We start from the raw sequence: 25,050 nt of genomic DNA on the forward strand, positions 1-25,050 counted from the left end.
CCCACTGACAAAGACATGATCAGTCTATAATTGTAATGGTAGGTTTATTTGAACACTGAGAGACAGAATAACAACACAAATATCCAGAAAAATGTATGTCAAAAATGTTATAAATTGATTTGCATTTGAATGAGGGAAATAAGTATTTGACCCCCTCTCAATCAGAAAGATTTCTGGCTCCCAGGTGTCTTTTATTCAAGTAACGAGCTGAGATTAGGAGCACAATCTTAAAGGGAGTGCTCCTAATCTCAGTTTGTTACCTGTATAAAAGACACCTGTCCACAGAAGCAATCAATCAATCAGATTCCAAACTCTCCACCATGGCCAAGACCAAAGAGCTCTCCAAGGATGTCAGGGACAAGATTGTAGATGTACACAAGGCTGGAAAGGGCTACAAGACCATCGCCAAGCAGCTTGGTGAGAAGGTTACAACAGTTGATGCGATTATTCGCAAATGGAAGCAGCACAAAAGAACTGTCAATCTCCCTCGGCCTGGGGCTCCATGCAAGATCTCACCTCGTGGAGTTGCAATGATCATGAGAACGGTGAGGAATCAGCCCAGACAAGAACAGGATCTTGTCAATGATCTCAAGGCAGCTGGGACCATAGTCACCAAGAAAACAATTGGTAACACGTGAAGGACTGATATCCTGCAGCGCCCACAAGGTCCCCCTGCTCAAGAAAGCACATACAGTATACTTGCCCGTCTGAAGTTTGCCAATTAACATCTGAATGATTCAGAGAACAACTGGGTGAAAGTGTTGTGGTCAGATGAGACCAAAATGGAGCTCTTTGGCATCAACTCAACTCACTGTGTTTGGAGGAGGAAGAATGCTGCCTATGACCCCAAGAACACCATCCCCACCGTCAAACAGGTGGAAACATTATGCTTTGGAGGTGTTTTTCTGAAATGTGCCAATTCCTCATTTACAGCGTGACAAGGGAAGGCAGGTGTGCGTAATGGATGATAGGAGTACGTGATGTAGGGCAGCCTGGTGCCCTCAAGTGCTGGTGGGGGGGGGGGGGGGGGGGGTGGGGGGGGGGGGTTCAATAAAGAAATGTGCCAATTCCTCATTTACAGGATATTGATATTACAGAACGATACATACTAGGAGAAGGTGAGGTGAAGTACTGTGGTGGGGGGGGGGGGGGGGGGGGTTCAATAAAGAAATGTGCCAATTCCTCATTTACAGGATATTGATATTACAGAACGATACATACTAGGAGAAGGTGAGGTGAAGTACTATATAAATAGGGCCTTTGGTGCCCAACCCCCGGGAACCGGCTGACCCCGTGTCCCTCCATCCCCTAGCCCCTAAATCTCACGTCTCCCCCTCTTCCCTTTGCCCCAGGGCAATGTCTGGGGGTAGGGGCACTGGGAGAAAGGGGAGAGAGGAGAGGGGGGACTAGACTAAATGTCCGGCATGCGGCTGCTCCACCGGAGCAAACTATGCACCACCACTGCCTGTTTGTGTTAGGTCAGATGACTTTGAAACCCTTTGTCACCTGACTGCCTGCCTGTCTCCATGCCAGCACTGTGCTGCAAGAGAGGGAGTTGTGTGAAGGAAAGGCACGTGTTGGCCAGGGGTATCTCTCCTCCTCCTCCCCTGTGAGACGAGAGACTGGCCAGCCAATCACAGAATGCGGAGCATGGAATTCTTTGCATCTCTGTGGAGTCCCCTGCCTCCCCTCCAATAGGAGAGGAGTGCTCAATGGTTCATCTCTGTGGAGTCCTCTGTCTTCCCACCAATAGGAGAGGAGACTCAATGGTTCAGTGTGCTGTGCTCTGCTGTATCTATGCAGCACGCTTCACTCAACATATCATACTGGTCATACTGCAGGTTAAGTGCAGTTAAGTGCAGAATTTTCCACACCTGGATTGTGCAACAACTGCCGATTATTATTTTCTTCCATAGATTTTTCAAGCAGATTTAAGTCTAACTGTAACTCGGCCACTCAGAAACTCTAGTAATCAACTCCAGTGTAGATTTGGCCTTGTGTTTTAGGTTATTGTCCTGACAAAAGGTGAATTCATCTTCCAGTGTCTGGTGGAAAGCAGACTGAACTAGGTTTTTCTCAAGGATTTTGCCTTTGCTAAGCTCCATTACGTTTATTTTTTTATCCTGAAAAAGTCCCTAGTACTTAACAATTACAAGCATACCCATAACATGATGCAATCCCGTGTAAATATTGAGGCCGACAGAGATGGTTGCCTCACTTGGCGTTCCTAGGAATCTATGCAGTATTTTGTTTTTGTGTTATTTGTGTTATTTCTTACATTGTTACCCCAGGTAATCTTAGGTTTTATTACATACAGTTGGGAGGAACTATTGGATATAAGAGCAACGTCAACTCATCAACATTACGACCAGGAATACGATTTTCCCGAAGCGGATCCTCTGTTTTGCCCACCACCCAGGACAATGGATCGGATCCCAGCCGGCGACCCAAAACAACGAAGCCGTAGAAGGGGCAGATGGAGCGGTCTTCTGGACAGGCTCTGTAGACGGGAACATCGCCCACGGCTCCCGAGCATACTACTCGCCAATGTCCAGTCAATCCGTGCAAGGGTAGCCTTCCAGAGAGACATCAGAGACGGTAACGTTCTTTGTTTCACGGAAACATGGCTCACTCGAGAAATGCTATTGGAGTCGGTGCAGCTAGCTGGTTTCTTCACGCATCGCGCCGACAGAAACAAGCATATTTCTGGTAAGAAGAAGGGCGGGGCTGTATGCCTTATGATTAACGAGACGTGGCGTGATCATAACAACATACAGGAACTCAAGTCCTTCTGTTCACCTGACTTAGAATTCCTCACAATCAAATGCCGACCGCATTATCTACCTAGAGAATTCTCTTAGATTATAATCACAGCTGCATATATCCCCCCCAAGCAGACACATCGATGGCCCTCAACAAACTTCAATTGACTCTATGTAAACTGGAAACCACATATCCTGAGGCTGTATTTATTGTAGCTGGGGATTTTAACAAGGCTAATCTGAAAACAAGGCTCCCTAAATTCTATCAGCATATCGATTGCGCAACCAGAGCTGGCAAAAACCCTAGATCATTGTTATTCTAACTTCCGCGACGCAGACAAGGCCCTCCCCCACCCTCCTTTCCGAAAAGCTGACCACGACTCCATTTTGTTGACAGACAGAAACTAAAACATGAAGCTCCCGCGCTCAGGTCTGTTCAACTCTGGTCCGACCAATTGAATTCCACGCTTCAAGGTTGCTTCGATCACGTGGACTGGGATATGTTCCGCATTGCGGCGAACAACAACATTGATGAATACGCTGATTGGGTGAGTGGGTTTATTAGCAAGGGCATCGGCGATGTCGTACCCACAGCGTCCATTAAAACATTCCTAAACCAGAAACCGTGGTTTGATGGCAGCATTCTTGCAAAACTGAAAGCTCGAACCACTGCTTTTATTCAGGGCAGGGTGACCGGAAACATGACCGAATATAAACAGTGTAGCTATTCCCTCTGCAAGGCAATCAAAAAAGCTAAGCGTCAGTATAGAGACAAAGTAGAGTCGCGTAAAAAGTAGAGGTTCTACAGTAAATCACAGACTATAAAAGGAAAACCAGCCCCATTGTGGACCAAACAATTTCTTTGCTCACTTTGAGGACAATACAGTACAGGACATATTCAATACAATACAGGACATATTCAATCAATCCTTATTACAGTCTGCTGTCCCCACATGCTTCAAGAGGGCCAACATTGTTCCTGTTCCCAAGAAAGCTAAGGTAACTGAGCTAAATGACTACCGCCCCGTAGCACTCATTTCCGTCATCATGAAGTGCTTTGAGAGACTAGTCAAGGATCATATCACCTCCACCCTACCTGACACCCTAGACCCACTCCAATTTGCTTACCGCCCCAATAGGTCCAAAGACGACGCAATCACAATCACACTGCACACTGCCCTAACCCATCTGGACAAGAGGAATACCTATGTGAGAATGCTGTTCATCAACTACAGCTCAGAATTTAACACCATAGTACCCTCCAAACTCATCATCAAGCTTGAGACCCAGGGTCTGTGGTGAGGGTAGGTAACGATCACAAGGGTGCGTTCTCAGCCCTCTCCTGTACTCCCTGTTCACCAATGACTGCGTGGCCATGCACGCCTCCAACTCAATCATCAAGTTTGCAGACGACACTACAGTGGTAGGATTGATTACCAACAACGATGAGACCGCCTACAGGGAGGAGGTGAGGGCCCTCGGAGTGTGGTGTCAGGAAAATAACCTCACACTCAACATCAACAAAACAAAGGAGATGATTGTGGACTTCAGGAAACAGCAGAGGGAGCACCCCCCTATCCACATCGACGGGAGAGTGTAGAAAATCGCCTGGAGAGGGTAGAAAATGTTAAGTTCCTCTGCGTACACATCATGGACAAACTGAAATGGTCTAACCACACAGACAGCGTTGTAAAGAATGCGCAGCAGCGCCTCTTCAACCTCAAGAGGCTGAAGAAATTTGGCTTGTCACCAAAAACACTCACAAATTTCACAGACGCACAATCGAGGGCATCCTGGCGGGCTGTATCACTGCCTGGTACGACAACTGCTCTGCCCATAACCGTAAGGCTCTCCAGAGGGTAGTGAGGTCTGCACAACGCATCACCGGGGGCAAACTACCCGCCCTCCAGGACACCTACACTACCCGATGTCACGGAAGGCCAAAAAGATCATCAAGGACAACAACCACCTGAGCCACTGCCTGTTCACCCCACTGTCATCCAGAAGGCGAGGTCAGTACAGGTGCATCAAAGCAGGGACCGAGAGACTGAAAAACAGCTTCTATCTCAAGGCCATCAGACTGTTAAACAGCCATCACTAACATTGAGTGGCTACTGCCAACATACTGATTCAACTCCAGCCACTTTAATAATGGAAAAATGTATGTAATAAATGTATCACTAGCCACTTTAAACAATGCCACTTCATACGATGTTTACATACCCTACATTACTCATCTCATATGTATATACTGTACTCTATACCATCTACTGCATCTTGCCATCTTGATGTAATGTATCAAATCAAATCAAATCAAATGTATTTATATAGCCCTTCGTGCATCAGCTGATATCTCAAAGTGCTGTACAGAAACCCAGCCTAAAACCACAAACAGCAAGCAATGCAGGTGTAGAAGCAGGTGTATCACTAGCCCCTTTAAACAATGCCACTTTTATATGTTTGCATACCCTACATTACTCATCTCATATGTATATACTGTACTTTATACAATGAGGGAAAAAAGTATTTGATCCGCTGCTGATTTTATACGTTTTCCCACTGACAAAGACATGATCAGTCTATAATTGTAATGGTAGGTTTATTTGAACACTGAGAGACAGAATAACAACACAAATATCCAGAAAAATGTATGTCAAAAATGTTATAAATTGATTTGCATTTGAATGAGGGAAATAAGTATTTGACCCCCTCTCAATCAGAAAGATTTCTGGCTCCCAGGTGTCTTTTATTCAAGTAACGAGCTGAGATTAGGAGCACAATCTTAAAGGGAGTGCTCCTAATCTCAGTTTGTTACCTGTATAAAAGACACCTGTCCACAGAAGCAATCAATCAATCAGATTCCAAACTCTCCACCATGGCCAAGACCAAAGAGCTCTCCAAGGATGTCAGGGACAAGATTGTAGATGTACACAAGGCTGGAAAGGGCTACAAGACCATCGCCAAGCAGCTTGGTGAGAAGGTTACAACAGTTGATGCGATTATTCGCAAATGGAAGCAGCACAAAAGAACTGTCAATCTCCCTCGGCCTGGGGCTCCATGCAAGATCTCACCTCGTGGAGTTGCAATGATCATGAGAACGGTGAGGAATCAGCCCAGACAAGAACAGGATCTTGTCAATGATCTCAAGGCAGCTGGGACCATAGTCACCAAGAAAACAATTGGTAACACGTGAAGGACTGATATCCTGCAGCGCCCACAAGGTCCCCCTGCTCAAGAAAGCACATACAGTATACTTGCCCGTCTGAAGTTTGCCAATTAACATCTGAATGATTCAGAGAACAACTGGGTGAAAGTGTTGTGGTCAGATGAGACCAAAATGGAGCTCTTTGGCATCAACTCAACTCACTGTGTTTGGAGGAGGAAGAATGCTGCCTATGACCCCAAGAACACCATCCCCACCGTCAAACAGGTGGAAACATTATGCTTTGGAGGTGTTTTTCTGCTAAGGGGACAGGACAACTTGACCGCATCAAAGGGACGATGGACGGGGCCATGTACCATCAAATTTTGGGTGAGAACCTCCTTCCCTCAGCCAGGGCATTGAAAATGGGTCACGGATGGGCATTCCAGCAAGACAATGACCCAAAACACATGGCCAAGGCAACAAAGGAGTGGCTCAAGAAGAAGCACATTAAGGTCCTGGAGTGGCCTAGCCAGTCTCCAGACCTTAATCCCATAGAAAATCTGTGGAGGGAGCTGAAGGTTCGAGTTGCCAAACGTCAGCCTCGAAACCTTAATGACTTGCGAGAAGATCTGCAAAGAGGAGTGGGACAAAATCCCTCCTGAGATGTGTGCAAACCTGGTGGCCAACTACAAGAAACGTCTGACCTCTGTGATTGCCAACAAGGGTTTTGCCATCAAGTACTAAATCATGTTTTGCAGAGGGGTCAAATACTTATTTCCCTCATTAAAATGCAAATAAATGTATAACATATAATATTTTTGACATGTGCTTTTAGCCATTTCCAGCCTTGTGTACGTCTACAATCTTGTCCCTGACATCCTTGGAGAGCTCTTTGGTCTTGGCCATGGTGGAGAGTTTGGAATCTGATTGATTGATTGCTTCTGTGGACAGGTGTCTTTTATACAGGTAACAAACTGAGATTAGGAGCACTCCCTTTAAGATTGTGCTCCTAATCTCAGCTTGTTACTTGTATAAAAGACACCTGGGAGCCAGAAATCTTTGATTGAGAGGGGGTCAAACACTTATTTCCCTCATTCAAATGCAAATCAATTTATAACATTTTTGACATACATTTTTCTGGATATTTGTGTTGTTATTCTGTCTCTCAGTGTTCAAATAAACCTACCATTACAATTATAGACTGATCATGTCTTTGTCAGTGGGCAAACGTACAAAATCAGCAGGGGATCAAATACTTTTTTCCCTCACTGTACCATCCACTGCATCTTGCCTATGCCGTTCTATACCATCACTCATTCAAATATTTTTTTATGTACATATTCTTATTCATTCCTTTACACTGGTGTGTATAAGGTCATTGTTGTGAAATTGTTAGGTTAGATTACTCGTTGGATATTACTGCATTGTCGGAACTAGAAGCACAAGCATTTCGCTACAGTTAACATTAACATATGCTAACCATGTGTATGTGACAAATAAAATTTTATTTTATTTGATTAGACAATATGGAAAGTAGTAATGTGCTGTATTTGATTTGCCCCAAACATAACACTGTGTTCACGACAAAAACTTAATTGCTTTGCCACATTTTTTCGTGGGGAATATTTTTATTCAATATAGGCTTCTTTTCACTCTGTCAATTAGGCTAGTATTGTGGAGTAACAACAAGATTGTTGATTCCATCCTCAGTTTTCTCCTATCACAGCCATTAAACTGTATCTGTTTTAAAGTCACAATTGGCCTGATGGTGAAGTCCCTGAGCAGTTTTGTTACGTGCCTCCTAACGGAGGGAGGTGCAGGAATCAGGAGCAGGTGAGCAAGTAATTCCCAGTGGCAAAATAGTTTAATGAGCAGTCCAAAACTCAACGACAACATGGGACTGAAAACACACCCAAACAAGGTTGCCACAAACACAGGGAAATAAAGCGCTACACACAGAGGAGAAACCTCAATACCTAACGGCACAACTGCCTTGAAAAAAGAAACCCTGTGATGCAGACACGCACCCCTCAATAACGTAACCACAGAAAACAATCCCACACAAAGACTAGCAGGCAGCGGACGTAAATATACCCACCGAAATCAACTAATAAGACACAGGTGTAAACAATACAGACAGACACAAACGAAAAGGAAAAATGGATCGGTGGCAGCTAGTAGGCCGGCGACGACGACCGCCGAGCACCACCCGAACAGGGAGAGGAGCCACCTTCGGTGGAAGTCGTGACAGGTTTCCTTCGTCTCCGGCAACTGAGTTAGGAAATATGTTTGTATCGATTTATTGATACACCTACCAAAATGTCATTAATAACTTCACCATGCTCAAAGGGATGTTTTTTAATGCTTTACCCATCTACCAATAGGTACCCCTCTATGAGAGGCATTAGAAAACCTCCTTGGTCCTTGTGGTTGAATCTGTGTTTCAAATTCACTGCTCAACTGAGGGACCTTACACATAATTACATGTGTGGTGTACCAAGATGAGGTAGTCATTAAAAAATCTTGTTAAACACTATTATTGCACATAGAGTGAGTTCATGCATCTTATCATGTGACTTGTTAAGCACATGTTTACTCTCGAACATATTTAGGCTTTCCATAACAAAGGGGTTGAATACTTATTGAATCAAGATATTTCAGCTTTTCATTTTTGTTATACATTTGTAAAAAATGTGAAAATACAATTACTCTTTGACATCATGGGGTATTGTGTGTAGGCTAGTGACAAAAAAAATCTCAATTTAATCTGTTTTAAATTCAGGCTATAACACAACAAAATGTGGAAAAGGTCAAGTGTGAATATTTTCTGAAGGCCTGTATGCGTGTCTTTCGGAGGGGTTGGGTTAAAAGCGGAAGTCAAATTATGGTTCGATTTACCAATAAAGTGATCTTAATCCTAATCTTAAAATTCGGATGAAATTGGATACTATGGAAAGATGTCAGAATCAATCACTGTTATGTCTGTATACATTACCAGAGATAAATAATTGCAAGCTAAACTCTCAATAAAATCAATCTTCCACATATAAGAAGAGATATGCTTCTAGAAAACAGCACTAATACTGTCAAAGAAATTATTCAAAAATTTGAGTGTAAAAACAGGATACTATATTCCCTTTGTTTTCTATTTAGTACTCTCCCAACCATACATTACTGACTGATATTAGACATGGTATCGATGAGGCCAATTATTAACCTATAGCTGGCCTGACCAATAACCCCTGAAGATCACAATAACGTCTTCATGTCAGTAAACAGTCACAGTGCTTCCATATCATCTTTAAAAGGACAGCATCCTCCCTGTACTCTCTGTTCACCCACGACCCACGACTCCAACACCATCATTAAGTTTGTGACGACACAACGGTGGTTGGTCTGATCACCGACGACGATGAGACAGCCTACAGGGAGGACGTTTTTTTCTCCTCTGGTTGCACATTTAACATGCTAGAACAGATTTAAGTATCCCTGCATTAAAGTCCCCGGCCACTAGGAACGCCGCCTCTGGATGAGCGTTTTCCTGTTTTCTTATGGCCGTATACAGCTCATTGAGTGCGGTCTTAGTGTCAGCATCGGTTTGTAGTGGTAAATAGACAGCTACGAAGAATATAGATAAAAAACTATCTTGGTAAATAGTGAGGTCTATAGCTTATCATGAGATACTCTACCTCAAGCGAGCATTACCTTGAGACCTTCTTACTATTAGATTTGGTGCACCAGCTGTTGTTTACAATTATAGACAAACCACCACTCCTTGTCTTTCCAGAGTGTCACGGCCGTCCTCCTCTTCATCTGAAGAGGAGAGGCGAGATGGATCTGAGGACCAATACGCAGCGTGGTAAGTGTCCATGGTGAATCTTTAATAAAGAAAGACTGAACACTATGCAAAAGAGTAACGAAAACAATAAACCAAATACGACCGTGAAGCTACAAAATGAGACCTGTGCTGACACAAGCCACTAACATAGACAATCACCCACAAACAAACAGCGCAACCCAGGCTACCTAAGTATGATTCTCAATCAGAGACAACTAATGACACCTGCCTCTGATTGAGAACCATACTAGGCCGAAAACATAGAAATGCCCCAAAACATAGAAAAACAAACATAGACTGCCCACCCAACTCACGCCCTGACCATACTAAATAAATACAAAACAACGGAAATAAAGGTCAGAACGTGACAGTACCCCCCCCCAAAGGTGCGGACTCCGGCCGCAAAACCTTGACCTATAGGGGAGGGTCTGGGTGGGCGTCTGTCCGCGGTGGCGGCTCTGGTGCGGGACGCGGACCCCACCTCATCATTGTCTTAGTCCGCCTTATTGTCCGCCTCCGTGGCTTTCTCAGCATGACCACCCCTCTCAATGACCCCACTGGACAGAGGGGCAGCTCGGGACAGAGGGACAGCTGCTCGGGACAGAGGGACAGCTGCTCGGGACAGAGGGACAGCTGCTCGGGACAGAGAGACAGCTGCTCGGGACAGAGAGACAGCTGCTCGGGACAGAGAGACAGCTGCTCGGGACAGAGAGACAGCTGCTTGGGACAGAGAGACAGCTGCTCGGGACAGAGGGGCTCCGGCAGCGGCGCCGGACAGGCGGGAGGCTCCGGCAGCGGCGCCGGACAGGCGGGAGGCTCCGGCAGAGGCGCCGGACAGGCGGGAGGCTCCGGCAGAGGCGCCGGACAGGCGGGAGGCTCTGGCAGAGGCGCCGGACAGGCGGGAGGCTCCGGCAGAGGCGCCGGACAGACAGGACCACCTGCAGGGAGGAGACAGAGAGACAGCCTGGCGCGTGGGGCTGCCACAGGTACCACCAGGCTGGGGAGCCCTTCAGGAGGCTTGGGGTTAGGAGGAGGTACCTGAAGGACCGGGCTGTGGGGGAGCACTGGAGCTCTGGTGCGCAACCTTGGCACCACCTCCCCAGGCTGGATAACCACTCTAGCCCGGACCGTCCAGAGTGCAGGCACAGGTTGAACCGGGCTGTGGGTAAGCACGGGAGATCTAGTGCTTACTACACGCACCTCTCCCTTCGGCTCCATTCCCACATTCGCCCGGCACGAGCGGAGCGCAGGCAGAGGACGCACTGCACCCTCCCAGCGCCCCGGAGACACAGCACGCAGAGCCGGCGCAGGATACCCTGGACCAAAACTGCGTACCGGCGACCAGACCCGCTGAGCAGGCACCATACGCCCTGGCTCGATGCCCGCACTCGCATGACACTCTCGGGGGGCTGTCCTATAGCGCACCGGGCTATGGACACGTACTGGCGACACCGTGCGCTTAACCGCATAACACGGTGCCTGCCCAGTATCGCGCTGCTTATAATAAGCACGAGGGGTGAGCGCAGGTCTGCTACCTGGCTTAGCTCCACCCCTCGTGTGCCCCCCCCCCAAAAAAATTTGGGGCTGTCTCTCGTACCTGTCGCACTGCCGTGCTGCCTCCTCATATCGCCGCCGCTCAGCTTTCGCTGCCTCCAGCTCTGCTTTGGGGCGGCGATATTCCCCAGCCTGTGCCCAGGGTCCCTCTCCGTTCAGTATCTCCTCCCATGTCCAGGAGTCCTGTGATACCGGCCGCTGTTGTTGTTGCTGCTGCTGCTGCTGTCGTCGCTGTTTTCTACCACGCCGCTTGGTCCTTGGTTGGTGGGTGATTCTGTCACGGCCGTCCTCCTCTTCATCTGAAGAGGAGAGGCGAGATGGATCTGAGGACCAATACGCAGCGTGGTAAGTGTCCATGGTGAATCTTTAATAAAGAAAGACTGAACACTATGCAAAAGAGTAACGAAAACAATAAACCAAATACGACCGTGAAGCTACAAAATGAGACCTGTGCTGACACAAGCCACTAACATAGACAATCACCCACAAACAAACAGTGCAACCCAGGCTACCTAAGTATGATTCTCAATCAGAGACAACTAATGACACCTGCCTCTGATTGAGAACCATACTAGGCCGAAAACATAGAAATGCCCCAAAACATAGAAAAACAAACATAGACTGCCCACCCAACTCACGCCCTGACCATACTAAATAAATACAAAACAACGGAAATAAAGGTCAGAACGTGACACAGAGGCTGCTGTTCTATCTTGCCGATGCAGAGTAAACCCTGCCAGCTGTATGTTATTCATGTTGTCGTTCAGGCATGACTTGGTGAAACATAAGATATTACAGTTTTTAATGCCCCGTTGGTATGATATTCGTGATCGTAGTTTGTCTATTTTGCTATCCAATGATTGTACGTTGGCTGATAGGAATTATGGTAGAGGCAGATTACCCACTCGCACCCCGACCTTCATCCCCGATATTCTCTTGTCTCTTTCTCATTCGAATGGCAGGGATTTGTCTGTCTGAAGTAAATCCTTCGCGTCCAAAACGTTAAAGGAAAAATCTTCGTCCAGTACGAGGTGAGTAATCACTGTCTTGATATCTAGAAGCTCTTTTCGGTCATAAGAGAGGATGGCAGAAACATTATGTACAAAATAAGTTACAAAATGCGTGAAAAAACACACACAATAGCACAATTGGTTAGGAGACTGTAGAACGTCCGCCATCTCCTCCGGCGCCATTATCCACCATGTGGCATTATCCAGCATGTGGCATTATCCAGCATGTGGCATTATCCAGCATGTGACAAATCAAATTTGATTTGACAAGAGACTGGGGCTCTGCCAGGCCACGTCACACGGAGGGAGTGGCGTCGGCGTCCGGCAAAAGTGACATGTAGCGCTCATTTCCTCCCCATTGATCAGGACTGAGGAAAAGGCCTCTGTCCCCAATCAAACAGTGGCGTGTGAGCCCCCTGTTTCGGAAAAAGATTGTGCAAATCCTATTGATTGGCGTCCTTGAAAAAGTAGCGTAGGCTGGGCAGAACGTGCAGCAGGCAGCCCAGCTGTATTGACTACCACATCACATCAGGCCTTTCCTCCTGCCAGATCAATGAATTGATATAACTGAGGAAAATGATTGGGCACTCTACTGATTGATGGTCATAGACAGCCCATAGTCCTAATACTAACACACAACGACATTTCCACTAGCCTGTTTGTGCTGTTTCCACTAGAAACTCCAATGGACTTTGCAATTGACAGAACAAACAGATCATGGGACCAGGCTATGTTACCAGCACTGGCAGATATAGTATCAGACATGCCATCCACAGTCGCTGAGGGAGGGCCTGTCTACTCTCTGTGTAACCTCTACCCTAATTAGAGCAGGTGGGCATGCAGCAGGCTGTCTAAGGCTGTAGAACAGAGTATAGAGCTTTTCGTAGTGTGGCATGGCATAGGATCATGATTATGTCAGTTTGGATAGGCAACGTCTGTGTTTACATCTCGATTCTGTCACAAAAAATAATAACATTCATCAGCTTTAATAGAGAGATTCAAACATCTAACTGGTCTGTGGAGGCATTGTGTTCATGTACAGCTATACATTTAACATGTTGACAGTTTATTTGTTGACTTGTTATTTACTTACATAATGTAATTACATGCTAGTTATCTAATAACTACTCTTCTGTCACGTTGGGAGAGCTATTAAAACAAGCCTAGCATTTGGTGTCAGGTCGTAACCACCTGGATTGAATTCTCTGAAGTACAGTAAGTGTCAAAGGGTTCTTGCCACATTGCTACCAAACCAAGTAGGCTACTGTAATTTTCTATCAGGCTTGACTCACAGCAATCTTTGGTTATTTTGTTCAGATTGTTTTTGATGTTTGCTGGTCTGGATAAAAACTGCTGACATGCCCAGTTTTGCCACCCATCCTTACATGTTGTGGCATAGTAGAAATGACCACACATCCAAGGATAATCAGAAGGCTAGTTAGATCAACTTCCTTTGGCTGTGTTCAACTTTTCTTTGAGCAATCATTATACTGCATCAATTAACATGTTGGTATATTAGCATATATGCTAACTTTAACCATCTGGGAAAGGTTTTGCTGTGGGCCTACTTAATGGATTTTCCCCATGTATTCATTCAGCTTCATGAGTAAACTCTGCACTATGTGTGAACTCAGCGTAGAAATAGATGGTCAGCATAGAGAGGGAGGAATAACACTAATCTGGGTTAAACAATATGCAATACAACATGTCTCTAAAACCTCACAATCTGTGTTATATTGTGGCCATTGAGGTAGTCTATGTGAAAGAAATTACATTCTAAAGACATATTTCAATGAATTATTTGCCTTGAAAACGGTCTGAGAATCCAAAAGCTGATGATTGTTTTCCCAAAGGACTTTACTACACAGGGTTGCTTTCAACTCCGCAATCAAGACACACAACCAACAACCAACCGTTCATCTCAAAGACCTAAAATGTACCTACAGTTCTTGGACTGCATAATGCATCATTATCTTGTAATATTCATGTAGGCTGTCCTACACACCATCCAATGGGGTGTTAGAGAAGCAGTGAGTCGGTTTATTGAATAATTTAAGGTTATGCTATAATTTCACACTCTGTCGGTGCCTCAGAGCCTGCCGGATAGGTTAACAAATTTATGCAGAGCAACAATCATACATCAAAAAGTGCATATTAGAGCAAATCAAATTAAAATAAAATTACAAATGCATTACATGTCTATGATATACTGGGCAACATGCTTGGTCCACATTCCATTTGATTTCAATCACTTTTTGGTCCAGGTTCATCTGTCTTGCTGGAAGACTTAGCCAAGATTACAGGAGGAAACATGCACAGGTGTGTGTGTGTGTGTGTGTGTGGTGAGCAAACACATTCATTAAATTATCAAACCTTGTACAACAATTCTACAACTCATTACCTTCAACAAGATAAGACAACAAAAGGCCTCACTAGCTGCTTGTGTTAAATTGTGAATGGTACATTGATGCAGGAAGTGGGGCATTGTGGAGTAGGTGAAGGAGGGAGGAGCCATAATGTACTGTAGTAGCGTGTCCCTGAGTTTCACATGACCCAGCTGATATGCAATCAGAAGGGGCAAAGGTGGTTTAATGAGCAAATATTCTTACCTGCAGTAATTGAGGATTTTGTAGATTATTTTTACTAGGCATAATAGCTCTAAAGGACACATTTCTATTAATTTATATTTTGGCACCAATTCTCTTTTGGTTTTGCAAAACCTAATTAGGCAACAGACCTCAACATGGGTGTTGGAATGGCCTACTGCGGTGGTGGCATATGGCCGGAATGGTGTGCTCTTTATGGATAACCTGTAAAATAGATTCAAAATAGACTAAAATGAAAAATCTAAAATGATATTCAAATATAAGTACGCAGTTTTTTCAATTGTTAGGCCTTTTGTGTAAACAAATCAGTAGTGTTGCATGTTTGCGGTGTGAGTCATCATCACAGTCCCCACAAGCATTTTGAGCCTATTCCAGCTGGACACATTTTTTTAATATTACGCATATGCATTTTGTTTTTCCAAGCATGCTTTCATTACTTATCTCAACGACAATATGCCTACAAATCGATTGATTCACAACCTTTCGTAGGAAAATTAAGTTATCTAAATGACTTGTCGAAACAGTGACATCACATCATTATAGACCAAGTAATAGTACATTTGTATTTCAGTTATATCAGTCTATGACAACGCCCTCATCCGGCGACTAACTGCAATTGAACGTGAACAGAACTGTATACCCGCTCTCAGACTTCCCAGCTGTCATTCTCTAGAAGATGGCGGACTGCGATTCACTGTTAGATGAGGAGCTCTCTTCTTTTGTCTTCAATTACCTGACAGAAAACTCAGGCAGCCAGGTAAGGGATGTTCATATTATATATATCCACTACCTGGCCGAGGGTTCATGTTTGCATGTTATTGGCAGAAGCATGCGTAATTTAATCTTCATGTATGCTCTGGCTGTCAGCATCTCGGCTCTCTAACCGGCGTCTTCAGACCTTTGACGTATGTGCTTCACGTGGAGTTGTAAGGAAATGTTATTAGTGCGAACAACGTGGGATAGTAATTAATAAAACATTTAATTCCGGTTGCGTAACATTATTTGGTCATTTAACATTGAGATAACAATTTCTATGTTGCCCTTAAAACTTTTACTATTTTTGACTAATCCTGTCAAATCAGAGACCTCAGCACGTGGGTAGGCTATAGCATGAACTTGGCTATTTATGCATTTGATATTGAAATGATTGGATGTATTGGCAATACTTTGTATACGAAGGTTTGACTATTTATTTCCCATCCAGCTGATAGTCTACAAACTGGAGTTTTGATGAAGGCTTATATTATTGTAAATCAATGCAATTTGCGTATGTTGGCTATCCATCTGTTTCACCAGTCCATCTATCTAGTAACTAAAGATAGTTCAACTGTAGACCGGTATGTTACGGTTTCTGTACAGTGCGCCTCTCACGGTTCAAAGTTGGGCTAAAGTAGCTAGTGAACTACAAAGGGAATGGGTGCAATACAACGATAATGACTGTTTGATCCGATCATCGACGTCCGTTGAGTTTCAGGTGCTGCAAGAATAATGATGTGAAATGCGGAATATTGTGCCCATCTGTAAAAAATTCAGGCGATTATGTTTTCGTAATCGTTTGAGTAAGCAGCGATCCACTGTTACAAAACCTTGTTACCAGCGAGCGTGCCACTGTTATAAAACCTTGTAACCAGCGAGCCACTGTTGCAAAACCTTCTTACCACCGAGCCACTGTTATAAAACCTTGTTACCAGGCGAGACTGTTACAAAACCTTGTTACCAGGCGAGACTGTTATAAAACCTTCTTACCAGCGAGCCACTGTTATAAAACCTTGTTACCAGGGGAGACTGTTATAAAACCTTATTACCAGCGAGCCACTGTTACAAAACCTTGCTACCAAAAATGCGTGTTCTAGGGGGTAACAAAATAACAATTGTCAAACATTCATATGAATGAAAATCCAATTATAGGCGGTATCTCATCGTGATGTGATATTGCACAATGTTATTAGACCACCAGATTTCAAATAATTATAGGATGCAACTGGCCAGCATACTCACGGATTATTCTCAGTAGGCTAAATCTCATTGAATTCCAACTATTCTTTATTGTAGCCTACCTAGGATAGATTATGATGTAACCCTGGATTGCGATGAGAGCATTCGTTCTCAGATATTCTACTCTTTGCTAGATGTGTAGCTAGTGAGCAGGTTCATTGCTTGCAGAAGCCAAGACTAAAAGCGATTTACATTTCAAGTCACATGTGTAAGGTGTGCAGTGAACATCCCGTGTTAAATGTCAGTTAATAAGTATCTAATAATAACATTAATTAATTATGAGTTGAAACATGGTACAGCATAATTAACAAAGGGTAAAACATGCATATTGAGGGCGTCCCCGCTTAGATACGAAGTTCCCCTAACTGGAAAGTTATATTTGTCCCAGAGCGTAATGTGACAACATTGTATCAGGCTCTGGTCGCGTAGGGGATGTTCGTGATATTAGCCCCATCAAATGTAGCGTTCGATGTGGTGTTGCATGTTAAACCGAATTATCGGGTTGACAGTGCTATCTATGGTCATTGTAATAGTACCCTACTATCGTGACCAGGGGTGTATTGATTCCGCCTATTCTGTTGCAAAACAAATCTAAAACGGAAGCAAACCGAATGAAACGGGGAGGGACCTACCTGAATTTGTCCAATAATAACTCGTTTTGCTCTGTTTGCTTCCGGTTAGTTCTTAAACGGTAAACGTTTTCCGTAACGAATACACCCCATCGTTACAGAACACAGACTTGCTGCAGTCATGTGCTTTCTGTTGCGTAGTAGTCTGGAGGACGCGGCTCCAGTGACGTGCATGAGCGACAGCTACCCTCTTTCCGCTGGGTTGCATGTGACTGGTGCTGCTGCTGCCACTACTGTCCGGCTGCTTCTAGATCAGGACTAATAATTCACCGGGTCTATTCCAGTTTAGTCAAGAGGATCTAAAGATCAGTCCTACTTACAACCACAACCCTAGCGGAACCACATAGAGTAGTTCTAGATTGAGAAGTGGATGCCATTATCCCCATCCATCTGAATACATTTTTATTCTTCTTTTCAGAAGTATTTTCTTAATCAAATGTAATCATCCATTTTGATGTAAATATTTAAAGGCCTATACTACTAACATTATATGGGCCAGTTATGTTCTACCCTTTATTATATTCATGAGATGCATGAGTTACACAGCCTACATAGCAAATGCATTTCTGTAGTTTGTCTCATCATTTAGGCTTCAGTATGTGGTTTCATCGCCTGTCAGTCAATGGTTCATTTGATTCTGGTTGCTGACTGAGTTGTCCTGTTGCATGGTCATATCAGCTTTCAAACTGAAGTCTTGTTTTCCCTGATTTAGTCAGACAGGGAAACAATCTCGTCCACTGCACCGGGCAGGGTGCTCACTTTGCTCTGCAGTCTCTCTCTTCAATGAAATGCTGTGTATTATTACACAGACACTGAGCTGTCCTGCCGTGATGGAATACTGCAGTGCTATGTGTTCAGATTCCATGATATGGCCTGAGTCACCTGTCAAGCCTAGAGTGGAGGCCTACTCTTTTTAACTAGAGCAAATGCATTATGTCTATGAAATGAGCAGTTCCTACAGTACACCTGCCTGTCTCTCTGATGGAATGAATGAAATTAGCTTTGGCTATGCTGTGTACTGACGGAAGATTATGGATAAGACTAGCCTTTGTTTTTTCTTAGCAGGGTTTAATGCTGATTTAGACTGGCCATGAACCACAGGACATTGGTTTCTGTGTTTTGATGTTCACTGTGACGTTACTGTATTTTTAAGCCCTACTACAATCTGGAGAATCAACAGAACAGTTACAGAGATGATTGTCATCACTGATAATGTTATTCTAGGAGTAGCATTTCACCTATATTTAAAGTTCTCACACATTATCTATGAGGGTCATCCTTCAAAATCATTTTCTAGGTAGGACGAGCATTTTCCTATATTTTGTTGTTGTTGAGAAGGATCATTCTGAATGATCATTACTCAAAATGATCAACTCAATTGAGGATGAAAGAGTCTAATCTCCCAGAAGTGTTGCTGGGAGGTTTTTCTTGTGTCACTGCCTGACTTTGTGGTTTGTCACTGAGGATTGGAATGTTTGCTTCCTCCCCAAAGCCCCAGAGATCCATCATCTGGCTGAGGCTCTGAGGCTTGTCCGCAGGGAGGCTTGAGGATGCACTCTCATGGATCACTGTACCTCTCCCCTCCACTCTGAGCCTAGCCCATGGGTAGGCAACTAGATTCAGCCACGGGCCGATTTTTGCCAGAGCGGATGGTTGGTGGGGTGTAACATAATTATAATAATCTGTACACTGAAAATTGACCACAATTAAGCCCAAAAAGAGATTGTATTTGAAAATAACAATCATTTCATAACTTGATTACATTGAGACACCATCACATATGTTTTTTTATTCGTGGGAATACTTAAGGACATATTTTGTAAATATGACACATTTTTATCTGAATTGCTGGATGATTTTACAGTCTTTCTTGACCATGAAGTAAAATATATATAATGTTTTTACACAAAAAGTTTTTGGGGGTCCCAAGAAAATCACTCCTGCTCTAACCTAGGTGCATCCCAAATTTTACCCTATTCCCTTTATAGTGCACTACTTTTGCCCTATCAGGCCCTGGTGGTCTAAAATAGTGCACTATAAAGGGTGCTATTTGGGATGCATTTTCTGACTGTATGGGAGGGAGGAGGGAGAGGAACTAGGAAACAGCTGATTAGATATCAATAATTGATGCAGCCTAATCCATCATCGGCTTCAAAGGCTATCCTTTGCATGGACTCCTGAGACACACACTGACTACAGCAGGCATTTGGTTGTCTTGACATATTCAGGCTGTGTTCTCCCAAGTCAATAAGGATCATTTGATTTTGCTTTTGATTTCGTTTTCGACTATCTCTTGTCCTAGGACTCATCTTTTGCTGTGCCAACATGCAAAAATATATTATTGTCTTTCATTTTCCTTTTGAAATTAGCCATGGTTTTGAAATATGATATTATGAAATTGTGTGCATTTAAAAAAAGAAATCTAATAATAATACATCACAACAAGCCATAATGTCCTTAATTAACCTTTGCAAGTGTTTTGTATTCATCACAATGACTCTATTGATGTTGAGGACATTAGCGTGAGCCTGTTTCATATTCTGTAACTTGCTTTGGGATATGCATCAGGGGCTTTAACATAATGCATATGGGCCTAAGTAGGCAGGTTTCCATGTGTAATAGAAATGGCAGGTGTAGGACAAATGTTCTGAAGATGGACAACATTTTTATCAGTTCGACTGGTGGGTTTTTCTGTTGTCTAACTTTATGTATTGTGACAAATTATGATGGAAACAGTTTTTCGAATAAATGATGACTGCCAAATCATTTTGAAGGTACGCGGGCATGTGATGTCACCGCGTAACTATAAAGCTCCACTCCACATTTCATTCTAAAAGCCTACATCTTGGAAAATATTTTTTGTTAACTATAAAAATAATAATTTCTTTGCAGGACAAAGATTTGCGTTGCCTTGCTTTTGTAGTTGGCTGGCAAGTTTCACCATCCAATTATTTCAGATCTACAGGAGTGCAAGTCTCACCATGGCGCGGACCGTGGCAATACGTTGGCACGAGATTTATTACAATATGGCAAATATTAGTCAGTTGTTGCATTCTATCCATGTTGGCTTTTGCGGGCTACCTGAGACATGAAACAGATAGGTCGGCGGGCAATTTATTAATGAGCAATTTGCGAAAATGGGTAATGGAAACACTGTAGGTTTTAGGTGTGATGTCGTTATGTCCAGCTGTTTGCATCGACATAAGATAGTTACATGGAAATGCACCCTAGCAGGCAATTATCACATCTATTTTCTATGCCAACCTTCTAAATGTCAACAAAACACATCCCTGGACAAGTTCATGTGAACATAGCTAATGACACGTCAGATTCAGCTCCTCAACTTGTGAGTTATGATCCATGAGAAATCTGGAACAGGAACATGCAATGCTGTGCCCCAACTGGCACCATATTCCCTATAAAGCCCAGTGCTTTACTTTTGACCAGGGCCCATAGAGACATGTGATATGTTCAATTGACTGTGGATACCTACCCATATAAAATCCGCGTTGCGGAGTCACAGATTTCAGACATAAAAACGGAATTCAACAACATTCAAAATTGTATTGAACTTAGTAAATGTATTGAACTTATTAGAACATTCATCAAGATTATCATAAGGCATGAAAAAATATGCATCAGTGATTTGTATTTTTCTTCAACTTTCTGAAGAGACAACGTCACAGGAATACCCCTGTCTGTGTGTTCTCGTTTGTCTACCACTTTGTGTGGTCGTTAGTAATGTAATGACAACCTTCTTCTGGTTGATGGAAAGGCTTTCCCTAAAACCTTATCTATTAAATGTTCACTACAAAGTAGCCCGTGCCTCATGGGCAGAATGATATCAGGATTTTTTTTGCATCAATCCAGTAGATATTTCTTTGCAATCTCCCTTGAGCGCTACAGAAACATTGCTAACCATACAACTGTCTTTGGCTGGTGCGCAGTTAAATTAAAGGCTAGGCCTAATTACAACCCAATATCTACATGTCAAAAGAACCTGCTGATGTGGTTTAAGCATTGTTGTGGACTTGGAACCTATTAAAAAGGTGTGAAAACCTGAAAAACAGAAATCTGGAAAAACAAATAGAAGAAAAGGAAATTTAGTTAAAAAAATTACAGAATCAGGCAAATAAACTGATTTTATAGGGTCCTACTTGGGAACAGAGGAGGGATGCTTCACTCTGTGTGTGCTTCTCCTGGCCACTAAAGCACATGCCTGTTGAGACAGGTCATGACTTGCAGGTGGAGGCCAGGATAGGAAAGGCCAGGATAGGACATGCCAGGACAGGATAGGCCCGGACAGGACAGGAGCAGAGTAGCAGACTGTCTGATGAGGCAGACTTAGGTAAAGGGAAGTTGAAATTGGGTTGCCAGGTGTTGTCGTCCCCTGATGATATTCACCGCCACCTGCTTTACCATTTCAATGTGCATTCAGGCATTTGTCCGTAGTCAGCATCCTCCAGGTCATTATACTGTACTTCAGCCACAGCTAAACAATGGCTGTGCAAGTAGTCTATTGTAGATGGATTGTGTGTCCTGAATGTAGGGTCAACAGGTTTTTAAGTTTGTTTTTTAAGTTTATGGTGACATATTGTGTTGAGATGAAATACATATTCCTTCCTGATGTTTTTTTATTACCCTCATAAGATGAACGTTCATAATCATTTAGATGATTTAAGTGAAATAATTGTTTCCCTATTTGAGTATGCAAGTAATTCACCTCTTCAGTTCAGCAGAAGTGTGTAAAACAGCTATTAATGAGAGTTGCAGGCAGTTCAGTTGTAAATTAAGGTCTGGTCGGGATGTAGTGGACAACAGTCCAACTCTGCATCAGCCCCGAGCCAAGATAATTGAAGAGTTAACTAGCAGATAACACTTCACAGCCCAAAGACTGGTCTTGCATGATCAGTACTGGTAGGACTCTTTTGCGTTTCATGTAGAAACCTCTGTGGAAAGGTTTCTACATGGAACCCAAAAGGTTTCTTTCTACCTGGGTTCTTCAAAGGGTTCTCTTATGGGGACAGCCAAAGAACCCACTTAGGTTTAGGTAGCACCTTTTTTTTTCTAAGATTGTAGTGTGATGGAGACCTCCATACAGGGTACTGACTCCGCTTCTGTCAAAGTGTGGAGCGGGTGTGTGTGTATGCGCATATGCATGAGTGGGTATGTGTGCGGAATATGGATTGAGATACTTAAATGCTGATGTTTAAACAGCAAGACTGATCAGTATTGCTGCACTTCAGCCTCATTCAGAGTGAAGAGAACCATTAGATGTTGATATAAATAGATTCATTGGATATAATATCCAATATAGCCTAGTGCTTACATGTGTTTCTGTTGCGAGGTTGTGATTTATTTAGCCCTCAAGCCCAGCCATATGAAGATCTGGGTGATAAATGAATGGCTCCTTCATAGTAAACCCTTACTGTGGGTGGACCAACCTGTCGGTCCAACCTCTCTCTCTCCCTCTCCTGGGTGTGATTGTAAACCAAGGAAAGGTTAAAGGAAAATTCCAATATCCTGATAGTGCAGTACAGTCTCGCCGTGTTCCAGCCCTGCCATGGTAACCTAGCACCTGGGGACTTACTGGGGAGGGCAAGCTCACACTGACTGGCAAGGGCTTACCCCCTAACACTGACCAGGTTAGCTCAGCGAGCTCATAGCCTGCTAATTAACAAGAGGTTTGTATTGTCCATGTTCAGAGTAGGAATGGATGTTGACTCGCTGTTCTTTAGTGTAACAAGTTTACACATCACCAGCTGAAAATAAATGCCTTATCTGTCATTATGTCAGAAGTGTGGCCAGGCACAGGCAGCAGGGCCTTCCCTGCAGCTATACTTGGTTATTTATTTTATTGGCTGGATATTAGTTATGGATCTCACATGGCCGTTCAGAACCCTACAACCTTGTTATGGGGTGGTTGCTAATTGTTTCACACACCTCTCATGTACTGTTATTCTGTTGGCAGTTGAGAGCATTGCTCATGGCTATAGCCGATCGCTAATAATGCAGCCAGCTGACTGTCAGTGTGATGCGGCAGCGTAGCCTAGTGGTTGGACTAGTAACTAGTAACTGAAAGGTTGCAAGTTCAAATCCCTGAGCTGACAAGGTGCAAATCTGTATTTCTACCCCTGAACAAGGCAGTTAACCAACCTACTGTTCCTGGCTGTCATTGAAAATAAGAATTTGTTCTTAACTGACTTGCCTAGTTAAATAAAGATAATATAAACTACAGTCTGTGAAGGGAACAGAAGTCCTGTATTTTTTACAAGGCTATTACTATTCTTAGCAGCAGAGTTTCTTGTATTTCTGCTACTCAGAGAAGGTGGAGTTCATAAATAGCCGCCATGGCAGTGGCACAGTGTATTTGCTTGAGGTGTTGTCAGCATGTCAGGTTGGATTCCTCATGATTTCATCATGATGCCGTATAATCATCATCAAGCTGTCTGGGGGATTACGACTCCCTCCAACTGCTTACCTTACTGCAACCTGAGCATGATGCTGTGTCCCATTTTAACATAGTTAGTATTCACTGCCCTAGACAAGGGATCTGACCCTTAAGTCATGAGTTCAAGCCAGATCACCATCTTTCTCATGATCTGACTGTTAGCTTAGCCTCTGTGTTATGAGCTGTGTTAACTTACCATAGTGGTGACCTTTCGTGGGTCCCTGGCACACACACTCACAACAAATAGTACACCCGTGTAGTGTTGTCACACCTTGGGGAATGCTGCTGGTGCAAGGCCAGGGCCTGAGTACCTGACGGCAGCAGGTAGGTAGGTAGGTAGGTAGTAAACAGGAATGCTGCTGGTGCAAGGCCAGGGCCTGAGTACCTGACGGCAGCAGGTAGGTAGGTAGGAAACAGGAATGCTGCTGGTGCAAGGCCAGAGACTGAGTACCTGACGGCAGCAGGTAGGTAGGTAGGTAGTAAACAGGAATGCTGCTGGTGCAAGGCCAGGGACTGAGTACCTGACGGCAGCAGGTAGGTAGGTAGGAAACAGGAATGCTGCTGGTGCAAGGCCAGGGACTGAGTACCTGACGGCAGCAGGTAGGTAGGTAGTAAACAGGAATGCTGCTGGTGCAAGGGCAGGGACTGAGTACCTGACGGCGGCAGGTAGGTAGGTAGTAAACAGGAATGCTGCTGGTGCAAGGCCAGGGCCTGAGTACCTGACTGCAGCAGGTAGGTAGGTAGGTAGTAAACAGGAATGCTGCTGGTGCAAGGCCAGGGCCTGAGTACCTGACTGCAGCAGGTAGGTAGGTAGGTAGTAAACAGGAATGCTGCTGCAGGGTGGAAACGAGGGTGTATGGAAACTGTTCAGGGGACTACGTAATAGAGGTGCACTGCAAGCCACTACCTGCACACTTGTGAAAAACATTCCACTCTGTGCCCTCCCACAACAACAAAGCAGGACAGTGTTCCACCACATGGTGGGCTGGCTAGGGAATTACACGAAAGGGGAGGGATCTGATTGGTGGCGGCTCACTAGTAGCTCTGTAAACTCTCTGAT

At 44.0% G+C, this 25,050-nt stretch overlaps 1 protein-coding gene across 3 annotated transcripts in view; it reads left to right on the top strand.

Annotated features, from left to right (window-relative positions):
• Positions 1-15,459: 15,459 nt before the first annotated feature.
• Positions 15,460-25,050, top strand: part of LOC110504406 (peroxisome proliferator-activated receptor gamma coactivator 1-beta) — a 110,155-nt gene continuing 100,564 nt past the window's right edge. For 2 of the 3 annotated variants that reach the window (XM_036970536.2, XM_090219349.1), the window contains exon 1: positions 15,460-15,672. In XM_036970536.2, coding sequence (XP_036826431.1) covers positions 15,592-15,672 — 81 coding nt within the window. In that variant the 5' untranslated portion in view covers positions 15,460-15,591. The remainder of the gene's footprint in view (positions 15,673-25,050) is intronic. The other variant, XM_090219350.1, reaches the window with a different exon arrangement.

This window comes from Oncorhynchus mykiss, chromosome 25 (assembly GCF_057628025.1).
Source record: "Oncorhynchus mykiss isolate SJ-2025 chromosome 25, ASM5762802v1, whole genome shotgun sequence".
Taxonomy (NCBI): domain Eukaryota; kingdom Metazoa; phylum Chordata; class Actinopteri; order Salmoniformes; family Salmonidae; genus Oncorhynchus; species Oncorhynchus mykiss.